Here is a 16,755-nt window from a genome sequence, read left to right on the forward strand (position 1 = left end):
CATTTAAGTGTCATTTTCCTGATTCTAGTGCAGCAATCTGAGTTAATGTGTCAATTTTTATTAGAGGCAGGTTGAAATAATCTCATAACACTCGCAGATTTTTTTTTACTTCTTTTAACAAATTAAGACTTTTAGGACTCAATAAACAAAATGACTTGGAGACATGACGTTTTTGGAGTTTATGAAGAAAAAATACAAAAAAAAAAAGGATTTGTTCTTTTTTTCTCCGCTTCATTTCAGTCTTATTAAATATCGGGGATTTTTTTAATGGTTGCTCGAATTGTTTGATGACTCACACTGGGCTCTGGGAATGTGTGATGCACATTTTGTCTTAAAGTTTAGACTTTTTACAGACTAAACATCAAATTGATTAATTGAAAAAGTAAAAAAAAAAAATCATGAAAATGCACCCCTGATTTCTGCACAATAACCCACATGCAACAGCAACACATGTGATGCTTTTAGAAGCCCCTGCATTCGAAAACAGAGGATGAGACAGAAATAAGAAGCTGAAGTAATTGAAAATCATTTAGTCTTTTAACTATTAATACTCATTCCAGCCATATTTGCCGTGAAAGAACAGAAACACTGTCCGTGCGTTCATGTCAGAACATACATATCGTACATATCGGGTGCTTTGTGTGCGCGGCTGGCTACGTGACCTCTCCATTCATCACTCCCCATGGTCAGCTGTCAGCAGAGGGGAAGATGGAAGTAGTAAGTTGGGGCCCTGCGGGCGGATACGGTTACCACTAAGTTGTGTGTGACACAGGCGGTGGATATCAGTGTCACCAACTACTCAAACAAGTGAAGATCCCCGGTCAATCTGGGCTGGGGGATGCCTTTACCTCGCCGCCTCTCAGGTTCACGCTCTGTCCGTTATTGGGTCATTGTCTCACTCGGCGTGTGTGGGGTCAGTATTTTCCACTATCCGCCTGGGAGGGGGGTAGACGAGTGTGTGTGTGTGTGTGTGTGTGTGTGTGTGTGAGGGGGACATAAATGAAGGAAGGTATCAGTGTTCAGCAGCTTCTTCTGATGAGGCTGTCAAGGTCGAAGCAGTTGAGGGCTTTTTAAAAAATGTCTGCACACTTGATATTTTTTAATCAGTTCTCCAGACGGCTCATCACGTTCACATCGCTGGTTTCAATCAGTTGTTTAATGTCTGTGCTGCTAAAGTCACAGCTTGTGATATGTTGGTTATTTTTTAATTGATTAATTGTTTAATTTATAAATGAGCAGAAAACAGTGAACATTTCAGTTCCCCACAGCCTAAGGTGAACTCTTGAAAAAGACTTTTATTTTACAATAATTTAAAACTGAGAAAAAGCTAAAACCAGTTCGTGTTTGGCCTTTTTGCTTGATGAATGACTTTAATCAGACATTAGACTAACTGAATTAACCGATCATATTACAATTTTGCAACATCTTTTGCATGTCTTTCAGCAAACATGTTTATGTTCGAGTGACAGCGCCCTCTAGTGGCTGTAGTAATTATGGCGGGAGCAAAGGAGGAAGTGAGGTGATGCGGTACGTAGGGAGGATGGATGGGTTGACAAAAACACTGGAAACTAAACCACTATTCCTTTCTCATTGTCAACTGTGTTTCTTGTAACCATGACCACAATTTTATTATTGTAACCATGACGATAAAGATCCTCTCGCCTTAACAGGGTACTTATTTTAACCCAAACCACAAGCTTGCCCTTAACTTAACCAAGTATTTCTTTACTCCTTGTCACGACATAAAACAGTTAGTTTAACAGTTTATCTGTGGCGTGTCTCCTGCTGCCAGTAGGAGGCGCTAATTCAGAGGACGCTCGAGAGTTTAGGGAAAAACAACTGATGTGTTCATTGAGCCTGGAGGACTTTTTTTTTAAAAATTTTTTATGGATTTTGTCCTTATTGAACTGAGCGTCTACGAATAAAGGATGTTCTGTATAATAAAGGCTGTGAAGGCCTCAAAGGCAAAATTGTGATTTGCAACTTTGGGTGATATAAATAAAACTGGCCTGGCATGACTCATCAATTAAAACTTGTGATGTGACGGCATTATATTCTTAGTGTGAGCAGGTTTGTGACGGCAGTTTTCACGCTCGGCTGAGGTTCAGTTGGAGGACCTGCTGTTAGCTTCAAGTTCTTGGCTTCTCTTCACTTGGTTGTAAGTGACGGAAACGACTCCGTCAGCAACTGGAGTAAACGTCGGGGGTTCAGTGTTTTCTTTACAGAGCCATTGTGCTCTTTTCATCAGTGAGTTTAGGTTCATCGAGCGTATGTTCTCTCTGTTTATTCAATGATGAAAACTCTGTTTCTAAAACAACAGAAACACTGTTTGACAAAAAGAAAAATCTCAAGTCACGATCGACTTACTAGCTTTAACCGCAACTCACAGCCTTCCTCAGTGATTGTACTTTTGTAGATCTTGATCTTGAGTTTTTTTTTTATCAAAGTTCAAGAATGAACTTTCACACTCAAGACAAATGAATTTTTATCAGCCATCATCTCAACATCATCCTTACATCATCATGTCAAACAAACCATTTTTGTTTAATTATTAATCATCTTTTGAGACTAAATTTTACTTTTTCAAGGTGTTAAATGACAGATGTCTCACTTGCTTCATGAAATAAAAGCCCAGACCGTCCTCTCCTCCCAACACATGGAGTAGTTTGTACTCTGTCGTGCTGTTTGACAGCAAACAGAGCTAACAGAGTGTGTTTTGTACGCGGCCGTGGCCTGTAGCCTCTGGTGCTGCTATAGTGGACTCCTTCAGTCGGCCCCAGTATCTGGGCCACTGGTCCTGACATGAATTAGCTGCTGTTAAAAAAAAAAAAAAAAAAAAAAAAGACATTTGTTCTGCCCTCTCCTTTGCTGATCATTTCCCCTTCATGCTAACCGCCTCCGGCTGTTTGGGTCTTCAGTGACATCTTTTTCATGAAAGGGAATGAGGGGAGGGGGGGGAGAAAGGAGAGGGATTGACCGATGGAGCGAAGGAAGGAGGGAAGATGGAGAAGACAGGAAAGAGGGACGAAGAAGCCCTCCTTTAAAAAAAAAAAAACAAAAAAACAACAAAAAAAAAACTCAGCTTCCTTGTGAGTTTTCTGTCACGAGGGAGGTGTATTTTTAGGATGCCGACACTTAAGATGCCGCTTTTTTTACTCTAGTGACCGGAGCAAAAACAAGCATTCACTTCTTCTCTGTTGCCCCCCCCCCACCCAAACCCTCTCCTGCCTCCTCATCTCCCTCTCCTTCTCTCCTTATGGGGTATTTTTAGAGCTGCTGTCCTCCCCTCACCCCTCTGTGAGTAAATCAAGGATCAAGGGGTGCGTACTCCTTCAGTTTCATAGCTCGTTTTTTTTTTTTTCGTCGGTCTCCACTCTTGCCAGAATTTCCTCCTCAGCCTGGCAGAACTGAGAGGACAGAGGTGGAACAGCTGTTGTTTAGAGACCTCCTCAACCCCCTGCTCCTAGAATAAATGTTTTAGTCAAATAGCATTAGGAAAACAGGCTATGATTACAGCACGCCGAGTGTAAGATCACCTCTCTCAGAGGAGTATCAGTGAGCAATCACAAAGTGCAATGCTGCCAGTCGTCGTCGTCTTCGGTTGTTTCTCTCGATGCCGTCACTGCCGGCCGTCGGCTCGTTTGGCTCATTTGCCGAGTGCGTCTTTGGCGCGCTCGCCTGCTCTTCCATCAGGAGCTCCTCTCAGTTTGGTGATGCTTTTATGGTTGATTAGTTTCGGGTAAAAGAGGAGAAGGAGGAGGAGGAGGGAGTGATGTCCACGCAGATGGAGGTTAGAGGCTGAGTGAGAGAAGTCATGTGGCAGATTTGGAGTCCAGGGACGATGCCTGCAACGTGTAGAAAGCCACATTTTGTTAGCCTACATGTGCAAAGCAGTTGTGCAACAAAAATAAAAAGATATGCACAACTTGCAAGGCTGTCATTGTTATGGACTGTCAGTACCAGATGCTGCGGCTGAGTAAAACAAAGGATATCCAGTTTAATAAAGTCTGCTCACTAATGTATCTGCGCCTGCTGCTGGCGCTGCGTGACATGAGCCTGACATCAGCAGACAGCTGGCTCGTTCGCGTTCTTGAAGATATGATCACTGGATCTGCAACAAGGTCGACAGTCACATAAACTTATAGTGTAAGTGTTGACGTCAGAGTTTCCAGGACAGTTCAGGCTCCAGAGAGCTGGTGTGGCCAACCATCATCAGCTCCCATTTTTTGTTTATCTTGTAACAACTCAGTTAATACATTGCAGAATTGATTCAATTTATCGCAGTGTCTGTTTCCATATATGTTATTATGAATGATATCTTAGTCCTGCTTTGTGCATGTATTGAAAAATATTTCCAGATTATTCTTTTGCCAATCTGGATTAAGAAATCTGGATCTGTTTCCTTTGACTGTTTCGTACTGTTTCTAAGATGCTGGTAGGAAGTCCTCCTCACTCTAATTGACCAGAACATCACAAAATTTAAACTTTTACATGTAGATACATTCATCTATATTACTGTTATTTTCCATTGGTTGATATTTATGCTTTTATTACATTACACACAGGTTGAGTCGCAACCGGGTTAAAACTCTCTTTTATTTTCAGCAGACTGAACATTTTCTTTATCCAGATGGTGAGAAAAGTCTTTGATGATTCTGGAGAAAAATCAGATTAACTATGTGACTCAAGTGTAATGATTATATAACGACACAAGAGGCACAAGCTGATGCCGGAGAGTTGTTTAACTTAAAGCTGAAATCTATATTTTTCTGCTACAGCAAAGATGATGAAGCGTCAGGTCGTGTTTGTGACGTTGTCTCACGTTGCTGTTGCATGTAAATGGCTGAATGAAAAAGTCAAGCGGCGGTAATTGGTTATTTATCAGTGTTACATAACTTTTTTGTGTAAAACTCTTAATGTTATTGACCAGAAAGGTGGTAAATTGCAGTTTTGCTTTACTTCCTGCATTTCTTGACCTTGGGACATCGAACCCACAATAATTTGTCTCATGAAGCAGATGGGATAATCTGAGACATGCTGTCCTTGGGAAAATAACAAATTGAGACCCCGAACATACAGCCCCGCCCCCCCCCTTCACCCCCTCACCCCTCCTTGCTCTGTGTGTCTTTAATAAGCCTGAAAGCCTGCAGGATGACCACAGCAGGGCTCTGTTACGTGGTGTGTGCTGTCCAGCTGAGGCAGTTGAAAGCTCTCCGCTCAGTTAACTGTGATCGGGACGAGTCTGCTCATCTTTCCCACGCTGCCGCTGGTTCCATGTCAGCTGACCTGGTTCTGGTCGGAGGCGTGTAAATGCGTGATTAGCTGCTCCGTCTGACTGGCTGATCGATTGTCGATGCTGCTGTTGGCTTTGGTTGTATGTGTGACTGATGTTTCTGTATGATTGCCTTCCTTTTTTTTTTTTTTCTGTACTTGTGCACAGTGTGGGGACATAAATCTGTTCACACAGTCACATAAAGCTGACTCACCTCCCAGGTGAGGACAAAAGGCAGGTCCACATGAAGGTAAACCAAATGTTTACCTAATGACTGTTTGTGGTTTTGGTTGAGTTAAATATCCAGAGAATAAACGTAAGTCAATGCAAAGTCACACTAAACAAATGTGTTATTATTATTAACAGTCTTATTATTGGGCAGCTATTTTAATCAGTTTTCATTTTTTAAGCTAAAATGCTGAAAATGTTCAAGTTGCATTTCTCATATTTTCATGCATTTTATGGATGAAACGTTCAGGAAAATTAATTGATAATGAAAATAATTGTTAGTTGCAGCTCTATCATTATCTTGCTATTATATGCCTGGTTAATGACAGGGACGACTGTGGTTCAGGAGGTAGTATCCTTTAATCACAAGGTTGGTGGTTCGATTCCTGGCTCGTCTTGTCCACATGTCCTTGAGCAAGACACCGAATCCCAACTTGCTCCTGATGACTGCCATTGATCTGTGACCAGGAGAATGAGTCACTCTGAAGTGCTGCTATGTGCATTTAGTGTTCACATACACATCTATGTACAGCGTTTCAACACAGTGGGCTTGTGTCTTTAATGTGTTTAATATGTGTGTGTGTGTGTGCGCGTTAAGGAGAGGCAGAGCTAATGAAATGCATGCGTCTTGAGCACTGAGGTGAGCAGTGGTAATTAAAGCATGTTATTACACACATGAGACACACGGAGCAGCTTAATCTCCCACCTGACTTCCAGTAGTCGTTCACCGGCCTTAATGGAGATCAGCTGGACCTCACCGAGAGACAGATAGAGAGAAGGGAAAAAAAAAGAGAGAGGTGGAGGTTGTAGATGACCAAACCCTTCATTGTTCCTATATTTGTTTATCTCCTAATATCTCATCCATCTCTTGTTTATCTTGTCCGTGTTTCCCTTTCTCTCTCAGAGTACCTACCAGGAGAAAACCCTGTAGCTACATATTTGGTGCGTTAGAAATCTTTTGGCTCCCGTGGTCCAGTTTTGTTAGCTTGTTTTGCTAGCTTTGAGGGTGCGATCACACCTACAGTTTGCTTTCTTTGGTCTGAAGCAGAGTGGGGAAAGATCATTGTGTTGTATTTTTGTATTTGGCTCATTCGGGCTCCCACTGTGATGCAGCTTATGAACCAAAGTTGCAGTACATGGAGTTTGTCTCTCCCATGATGCACAAAGTTGGAGGGTTTGTTAGCCATGGCCTAATTTTTATACTTGTTTCAAGAAATCTTATTAAGTCTTAATGCTCAGCCTACTGGCAGCCCGCTGGGATCTTTTAGCAGTGTACTTTGTTTCTTCTCTGGTGTTTATCCCAGTAAAGACCACATCAAGTAGTAGCTGGATATCAAGGACTTCTTAACATGACTGTCATTCTTTTAGCGGACAAATAAACCAAACTAAAGGTTCAAGTAAACTGCTGCAAACACGCTCGGCATGAACACACACTGTGACTCATCATTTGGCTCCAACAAAAGTATGCTGAAGAAGTCAAACAGGGCAAATGTGATGGAGATTCTCTCTAACAAGCACAACTACAATGCTTCGTCTTCTTCTTCTTCTTCCGTACGTTGCTGCAACGTGGATGCCATGCAGCCTGATGTAACCGTCCTCTCCGGAGGGATTGGGTGAAGGTTCAGCGGGGTTTCTCAACACATCTGGGCTCAGAATTTCTGTCACTAACTTCAGTTACCCAACCTCCCACTTCATGTAGAAACCCCTGAAACACTCTCACACACTTCTGAATCCACGACCTGTCTGGAATGACATGGACCCTGCTCTTTAGATGTGAAGAAGGTGGAAGTTCTGGGTTTGATGACTGATTGTACCCACTAATTTAACTTAGCAACATTGGAAGTTCAGGATATGAGCAGATGATCAGATAGGTCGAAAACAAACCTTAAAGTTAGACAAACTTATTTGGAAGAGAAAATGAAAGCGAACAGTAAAACTATTATCCAAACAGTAAATGTTCTGTGCAACGAGGGATTATTGGCAATATTTCAGGTGCACTCTCTTCCAGTTCAAACTGCAGTTAAAGTGATTTAGGTTCAGACATCTCATGGATTACCTTGAGTGCAGTGAAATGATCACCTGGGGGTGCAAGATGTCGGCCATGAACCACAACACCTCTGTCCCGCCATGAACCTCAACCGCCCCACCCGAAAGAAACCTTCAAAAAGAGCCTAAAACTATGACTCTAGGATCCTTGTTTTAATAAACCAGGACCATCCTATTTTCTTTTAAAAGATTATTTCTGACAGTAAAGAAAGAGGGAATGACATGGATTCGAACCCAGGCCACTGCGGTAAGGACTCAGAGGACTCAGCCTCAGCACTTGGTACAAACTCTACCAGGTGAGCTACCTGAGCGCCCAACCACAATCATCTTTTGACTTGAAGAAGCTTGATGGAGTCTCTGTCCCACAATCAGCTTCACTTGGAAACAGTAGTTGAGACAAAACTGTCTCAACTCAAGGTCCACTTACACCGCTTGGTCTGGAGCTCTTTATCAGCTGATGCTGTTTGCTCAGTTGTCATTGAACTGTAGATTTATAAATGTTATTTTAGGACCTCTCAAATTGGATAAAATTTCTGCTAGTGAAAACCATTTGTTATGGTTAAAAGCTCCACACCATGCAAGGAAGTGGACCTTGAGTTGATGTTGTCATTTTCTACAGTAAATACACTTTTTGTGCATTAACTGAACTATAGCAATGAGCTTTATTTTTTCCCGTTTAAGTGTTTCTAAACACGCTGTGAGTGTAAGTTTACTCCAGTCATTGGATCGGTCGTTTTCTCTGACCCTGTGTGTTTGTGTCTCTTTTGTGTTAACACTTAAATAAAGCCTACATGTGCTTGACTGAATGACAACTCTACACTTTCTGTATCCAAACTGCTCTCACGCCACTTGAAGTTTCTCTTCCCACTGAAGAGTTTAGGCTAAAACAACAACCAGAGGTTACGTTGCATGTAGCCAACTCGTTTATTTGTGCATGTTGTTGGGTTGTTGCAGGTGGGGGCCGCTCATGCGTCACATCTGTGCTCAGGTGGGTCAGCGGTGGCGTGACTATATCACTTTCCCAGCAGCACCGTGGAAACAAGGGCTGCCTTAACCTCTTTGTCACCACGCCTTTCATCAGGAACAATGACTTTATGCCTCAGCTTTTGTGGCCAGATATTGAGTTATCGAGACGAGTGGAGGGAGGGGGGGCGAGCTTGAAGAGAGAGATGGAAACAGAGAAACGCAGAGATAGAGGAGGAGGGGGCCAGCTGCTTTGGGCGAAATGTCAGGAGTGGATTTGAGAGCGTTTACATAAGGCCGCTCTTGTGCTGCTCTCTGGAGTGCAACATGCTGAATTTGGAATTCACGCCTGCTTCAGGTGTCGGCTTTTCTGTTCGAGGCAGAGCTCTGAATCTGTGGCTGCATCCAGTTGTTGCCAGAGGAGGACGATTGAAACAGAACATAACGTCTTTAGAACCACTATGTTCCACATTAGAAGTTGGCCCGGTCTTCTTGCATCCTCTGCTGGTCCTCTGCTGCAGGTTTTGGGCACGTATTTTAAACCGGAACAATCCTGTCCCGGGTGAAGCTCATCCATTGCTGTAGGACATAATACATATAGCGCCTTTTATTTGTTGCTACATCTCATCCTTTCAACTGTGATGCTAGTGTAACTCCGTAGTAGCGTGTAACTTACTTAGCTTACACATTTCTATTTCAATTCCACAGTTGCTCCGACTTGAAATCAGCCTCAACCAGGATGTGAAAACCTCGTGGATTTCCTCAGTGACTCACTGTGGACTTTTACGGTCATGGCTGGTCTGAATTTGGCTCTCCCTCTCTCTCTTCACTCTCTCCCTCTCCCTGGTCTTTGCTTCCACTTCACACTGTTTACAGCATGTTATCGAATCAGTAGCTTCTGCCAAGCATTTGAACTGGTAACACACACATTGTGAGCTTTACACATGCACACTAGTTTGTAGGAGCCCTGTCAGAATCTTTTCACGGGGGAATATGGGGATTTCACTCGTGCTTGTACCTAAATCCATCCTTATTGGTACAATAAGGATGGATTTAGGTTTTGCTCATGCTCCTAGTATCATGCCATCTTTTCTGTTGTCCTCTATTTTATTGTTTTTCTCTGTTCTGTTTGTCCTAACGGTTTAATCTGAAAACCTTGTAGCAGAATCAAATTAATGAAAGACATTCATAAAACAAAGACCTACCTCTTCCTCCTTCACATCGCCTCCTAGTCTAAGATTACAAGTTATAGATGATTGATACGCACATCTCTGCTCCTGACTTGTGGTTGTGATACACAGCTTTATATGCGCGGTGGCTGTGTGAGTGTAACAGTGGCAGATTCCCAGTGGCAGCTGGAGGAGGTAATAAAATCTGAGCACAATGTTGTTCTCAGATTTTATGACTTACTGAGATCACTGGGATTTGTTTGAAGAAGTTTGGCGCCTTAATTTGATGAAGAACAAACAGGAAATTTGAACGCAAGTCCGATACGCAAGAGAAATACGTCCTGCATGAGATTTAAAAAAAAAAAGGAGAAACATCGTGTTTAACTTAAACAATCATATTTATGTTTGAAAGAAGTCGTTCAGCATGTCACTGAATGAGTCAGAGGGCTAACTGATGGATTTAAGGTGGTATTTTTCTCCCTCTGTTCCCCTTAAAGAACGTACACGCCATCGACTTTCTATAAAAGACTAATTCACAGAATTCCTCTCGGTCGCCGGAGGAGTCGGCGTAACCCGGAGCGACAGAAATAGATTTCCACGCGTTTGGTGTGGGAAAAGTGAATTGGGTCATTTCACCATTCTGCAGCTCAGTATAAAGACCTGATTAGATTAGCTTTGATTAGATTTGCTGTCTGAACGAGGCCTCCTTAGAGAGAGGAGGAGGAGGAGGTGGTGGTGGTGGAGAGGCGGAGGGGCGGTGGGCTTGTTCTGTTAATAACGTGCTAAATTAACCATCCCAGCTCCTCTCTGCCGGGAGCGACATGTTTTATTCATGTCAATAGACTAACAGGTGTGACGTGACAGGTGTTGCTGCTGCTTCTTTTTTTTCTTCCTCTGATCACAACTCCAGAAAAGTTGTTAATTGGGTCTCAGGCTTTTTCTTTTTCTTCTTCTTACCATTAACAAATTCCCTGCTGCTGTGAATTTTCAATTAAAGCAATAATCCCCCTGACTCCACCTTAGCATGTAAAAGTCATAGATTTGAAGTGTTGATGTGGCAGATATTTTTATGTTTTATATACTCACTCTGATGCTTTTTTTTTTAGCAATTTCAAAATCCGATAAAAGTTTAATTATTCAGGTTAGGTAATAAGGGGTGTGAAAATGCATTTCCTGGTTTCTTTAAAATGTTGGTCAGACAAAACAGGACAAGAGAAGAAGCCACATTAATCTGGTTGAGTGACTTTAGAGACATACTCACAGACAGTTACAGTAGTACTATGGGGGATGTTTGATTTGTAGATCAGCATATTCTCCTGACTTTTATTGTGGTTTAATTTGCCGCATCAGTCGGTGCAAAGTGTCACGAGGTTGAGATGGTCGCAGAGCATCATGGATCGTGAACACCACACCCACTGTGGCGGGAAACAACGCTATTAACCACCAAAGTGAAAAGTGGCGTAATCAATCGATTTCTCCCTAAAGTCTAAAATCTTGCCCTTTGTGAATGGAAGTGAAAGTGACTTGAGATCATCCTGGAGTAGCAGGAGTACTACAGAGTAAATCTTATTAGCATGTACAGTGTATTCTCAGCAGAGTTGTGTGCTGCTGCCGGCTGTTCCTGCCGTGGTGAGGCAGTAATTTATTCATTGAACAGGTGAAGGCGGTGAGGAGTGGGCTGCTTTCTCCTCGCCTAATGAAAACTCAAATCCCTCTGACTCCTGTAAATTGGTTGGGAGGTGTCAAGTGTCTCCCAACACGTCCCCACCCCTCCAACCCCATTACACACACACACACACACACACACACACACACACACACACACTGCAGACGGCGGGGACGTGACACCGTGATCCTCAACCTCCTGTCCTTCAAGGACACACATACTGCACACTAACACACACTCAAACTTACACACACACACACACACACACACACACACGTCACACACTCACACTCTCCCTTGGAGCCAGTGGCAGTGACATTTAAAATTGATTACAAAAGGGGAAGATTGATTATGATAATGTCCATCTCGTTTCACTCATTACGGAGTTATGGCTCCTCGCTGGGCTCATAAATCACTGTGTGTCATGTGCCGGTGATGGAGCGGAGCCTCCGTGTGATCAGGAGGCTGGTGGTGGCATCGTGTGTGCTCAGGCTGTCAGCAGGTTTTTGGATTATTTGTCTCCGGTTGAAAGTGTGCCCATGTATGATAAATATGCAAATAGAAAATATATGACAAACAAACTTTAGGATAGCCACTCCCTGAGCCTCACAGTCTTAACCCCTCCCACACACACACACACACACACACACACACACTGCTCCAATCACAGCTCCGGAGGCTGATTTTTCTATCACTTCTGGAGCAGTTCAAAAATGTATCTCCAGATAGTAAAAGTTCATTTAAGAGAAGAGCTGTCATGGTATTTGTTGTTAAAGCATTTACCTTGTAATCCTCAGTGTTTCACCAGCTTCTCGATGATCATTTATTGTGTAATTTTGCTGTTCGAACAAGCAGATTTTGAACTTCCATCCACTGTGATGTTTCTACTTATAAACAAATAAAGCAGGGGGTGGGACTGATAAGATACCTGACCGATCATAGTATTAGATTTTGAATAACTCCACAAATAGACTGATGGAGCTGCGTGTAAAGTGTTGGAAACTTATCCTAAACACTTAGTTATCCATTTGATGAACACGCCTCCTTTGAAATGCTGTTTCTCAGACTACATCATAACCAGCTGATCTGAATTGGCTGGAAATTGTTTTTTTAATTATTTTTTTAACACAGCTCCCTCTGCAGTCCTGAAATGGAACAACAGTGGAACAACTTCCCCATTAGACTGTCAAATCAAATACTAGAGGCTGTTGAAGTTTGATAACTGTCAGTGCAAACCACATTCACCCCTATGACCTTACCTTATCTCATTTTGGTCATGTAACTGCTCTGCTATGATTGGCTCTTGCTTGGTGATGGTGTAACGCGTCCTCACACTCCCTCACAGGGAGTGGATGGTAAAAACTGTGGATTGTGAAAATGCTGCTCAGCTGAAACCATCTGTGTCTCTCTGGATGCTACATGGCGATACGTAGACACCGTCAGGCTCACACAACCGGCCTGAAAAACTTACTGATTTGATTTCATGGTTAATTCACTATCTGTGCCTCAGATTGGTCCAACACCATATTTCAAAATAAAAATGGGCAAAACATACGTGCATCTTTTTCGAGCAGCATCTTTTTTCATCCTGAGATAAAATCTTATTCTGATGATGCAACTTATTTTGGAAAGAAGCATAATGGTGCCAGTAAACAACAGTGCTGGTGCAATCACTGGCAAGATTAATGGCGCCACCACTGACTTTTTTATATCAGTCTATTTCTTAGTTTCTAGTTCAAAAGGTTAAATTTTCCTCTGTTTTATATCACTGTTTTGAAGTGTTGACCAGACCTAATCTTAGAGGTGGTGATGGACATTTTCTTGATTTAACAATTAACTGAACATGAAAACAACCATTAGTTGTCGATGATGTCAGTTCCATTTGCTTTCCTTGAGACCGAGTCCTGCTTTTTCATGCATCTGTCTCAGCGCAGTTATATTCTCGTCCGAGCAAAGCCAAATGTAAAGATGTAAATGCTGCCTAATTTGAATAAACAGTTCCAGACCTGCTCCTTGCACATCAAGCAACTTCCACGTACTTGTAACAACACGGTCTCTTATCTTTCCTGGAAGTTTTTTGTCTTTCCACACTGTGAACTACCCCACCAGCACCACCACCACCACCAGAAATTAGAGTACCATAAAATTAGCTTTAAAGCGTTTTAGCTCTCTACCTTTTTGTTTCATGTTCCTGTCTTTTCTCTCTGTGTCTCTAATCTCTCCCAGCACCACCATGTAACCTCCCCTGTAATCTTCCCTGCAGCCCTCAGTCACTCTGAGTCAGACTTGGGTCATGGGAACTCACAGCTGCTCGTCCGGCCCCATGCAGTTGACAGACAGCGAGCTCCATCTTGGTTTGTTTGCTGATGCCCGTGAAAAAAAAGGAAAAAAACAGCTCTGCACCTGAAACAATCCAGAGTTTGAGTTTGTTGCTGTGGGATGGTGGAGTCTGTCGGCTGGGGAAAGTAGGGCATAGTGTGCAGGCATGCTGCGCTTTTACACACAATATCCACATAATACTGCATCCTAATCTGTATCGCTCACATAACTCCAGGACTAAGAAGTGTATTCAAGAGATGAGGCCAAATCATCCCTGATCAACCTTGAATTGTTTCTTGAGAACTTGCGATTTAGCTTGATATTCAATATATCTCCACAATCTGACAAATGTTCATCTAGTGTAATCTATTTAATGCTCAGTACTGTAGCTAACAGCAAGTACGTAACTGTTCTTAAAAGTTAATTTTACAGTATGTTGCAAGAAACCTTGAACAGTATTGAATCCACGAGTATCCTTTGCCACTTGACCTTAAGAGGCACACAGAGATCCCTGTGGAGAAGGCGGGAAAAATGATTTTTTTCCCCCCATTGGAAATCAATATGTTACCACAGAAAGTGCCCTTGAGCAAGTTTTCCAATTCCTTGTCGGTTCCCGAGGTGCTGACCTCCCTGAGGAGCCAAGGAAACGGCAGGGTGAATATTCGTCCTCTGGAATCAATACGGGGTCACAGGGAAGGTGGCCGAGAGAATGAATCCCTCCCTGAGTCAGAAATGACGGAGAAAAACTGTATTTAATTGTTAGTGTAGTATACGAGATTATCACAATAAAGTAGGTCTGTCTTGTGAAATATGAAAACGTGAGTTGGTGGTTTCCAGGTGAATGTTTTCTTCTCTGACACAACAGCGGCTGCACATGTTAACTAGCCTCAGGTAGAAGGAAGCTAATCAGTGACAGCAGTGTGGGAACAGGACTCATTTTCCCACAGTTATTCAGCTTTTATGCCAAATATGTGCGTGTGTGTGTGTCTGTCTGTCTGTGTGTGTGTGTGTGTGTGTGTGTGTGTGTGTGTGTGTTCATTGTAATCGTGTGCCTGTTTATGAGTGACACCGTCTCATATCTGAGTTTCTATGTAAACTCCACATCGTGCTCGTCTACGTCTCGAAGTGGGCATATCTGAGTTTCAGCAGGACTGTGTGTGTGCACTTCTGTGTGTGTGTGTGTCTGTGTGTGTATGTGCTGTTTTTCTGTATTAGTATGCACTGAGATAACCTCTGCCCTCCTCCTCTCTCTTTTTCAGCGAGCGTACACTGTGATGGTGGAGGCGTGGGACAGGGACAACGGCACACACAGCAATGGTAAGACTCGGCCCTCTGTACTGTTTTTAAACACAAACGTCATAGAAAAATAAAATATTTGAACCATTTCCTTCTTCCTCTGCCCCAGATCACACGGTTTGCCCCCCTCTACTTGCACTGAAACGCTTTGAGTGGCTCCTTCCTAATGTGTGTTTGTCCCACATTTGAGCTTGTCTGGCTTGTTACTGTGGCTTTCAGTCCAGATTGGTTGTTTTGTTCTCAGGAGTCCATTTCAGTCCATATCTGATTATATGTTGGTCTTTTGATTATAATCTGGCCTCAATGTTAATGTGTGTATTTTTGCAGCAACGAGCCGATTTATCATTGTCCGTAATGATGTCATATTGTTAACAGAAGCTAGCTAGCCAGTGCTAAGTTGTTTGGTTTGTATTGGTAGTCTAAAGCCCTAGTAGAGGCTGTGCAGTGAAGGTGTCTGGTAGATTGAACAGTGCTGCAGATTGACCTATTTTTAGAGACTTACATTGGTGCTGCTAAAGGAAAATAAAGGTCATGATGTCATGCAAATCATCCTCAAGGAAACAGCAATTTTAAAGATCTTGAATGTGAAGTTTGACCACCCAAAGTAGAAAGGAGTTATTCTCAGTCCCTCCTCATGAGAACATTTTCTTTGTTTTTGCAAAGTCACTAATGTGGACCACGTGAACAGGAGTCTGAGATCTCATTATGAGTCCAATAAGTTTGGTTCCAACCTGCCCTTTGCCTACTCACTGATTTCTTTGGTGTACAGCTGTATCCTGTTTATACACTGTCTTGATCTCAGCTCTGTTTGCCTTTGTTCTCCACCATCACTGGGAGGAAGAAGGGTTAATTGAAGGATGTAATCTATGTGATCAGACAACGCAGGATTTGCTTCGCTAGGTTTCGGCTCACTTTCCAGACGAGCTGATTCAGGGCCTGGAACGTTTTAGTGGTGTCTGTCTCCCTACCTGCTGACGGCACCTGCTTAGTTGTTTTTCAATGCCAATGAAGAAATGCATGCTTCTAACAATAACACTTCTGTAGTTTCTTTCCTTTTCACATAAATATTTGTTGAGGATCGATGGGGCTCGGACACATCTGATGAGCTGTATCTGATCTTCCTGCACTGTGGAACTCTGTGGCAATGCGCTAATGTCGGAGCTGATGTGTGATGTGCCGCTAAATTTGGGGTTTGATGGTTTTAATTGAATTAAAATTAAAAGGATTCCAGCTGGTTCCTCGCTCTCAGGTATAGAGATTTTAAATTTGGCACTGCTGTTGGTCTCAGTCGACGTATCCGAATCGGTATCGGAGGTGAAAAAGTCGGACGCCTGCATCACTAGAACCCACACCCCTGAAGGTGTCAGTATCATGGAAAGATTGTCCAACAGTGTGCGCCAGTCAGGTTCAACACCTTCAGCTTAAACTTTATTGTCCCCACGGGGAAATCTGTCCCACACAGAAGTGAAACACAGAACATTATCACCATTTCATGCTCTTCGTCAAGTCTTGCACGTCTCTATAACGGCAGGATTTTCACCTCGCCTTCGAGTGAAGCTGTTCAGAGTGACAGTAAACACCTAAGCCTTCAGATATCTTACAAAGTAATTGGTTTAACAGATACTGACACTTTCGCAACCACAGCAGCTTTGTTGAATCAAGACAACCTGAATCTGAAGGGACCAAGATAACAACGATGAGTGATGTTCTCTGCCCTTGTGCCAACATGTTGTTTTCATAATGACTTGAGAAAAGATAAACAGCCACCAAAATAAAATAAGCTACGAGCAGCACCT

General features: G+C 42.7%; 1 protein-coding gene across 2 annotated transcripts in view; it reads left to right on the top strand.

Annotated features, from left to right (window-relative positions):
* Positions 1-16,755, top strand: part of LOC111225378 (protein jagged-2-like) — a 53,140-nt gene that overhangs the window by 2,813 nt on the left and 33,572 nt on the right. For both annotated transcript variants that reach the window (XM_022750207.1, XM_022750208.1), the window contains exon 3: positions 14,923-14,980. In XM_022750207.1, coding sequence (XP_022605928.1) covers positions 14,923-14,980 — 58 coding nt within the window. The remainder of the gene's footprint in view (positions 1-14,922; positions 14,981-16,755) is intronic.

Source organism: Seriola dumerili, unplaced genomic scaffold, assembly GCF_002260705.1.
Source record: "Seriola dumerili isolate Sdu_G_001 unplaced genomic scaffold, Sdu_1.0 BDQW01000149.1, whole genome shotgun sequence".
NCBI classification, from domain to species: Eukaryota; Metazoa; Chordata; class Actinopteri; order Carangiformes; family Carangidae; genus Seriola; species Seriola dumerili.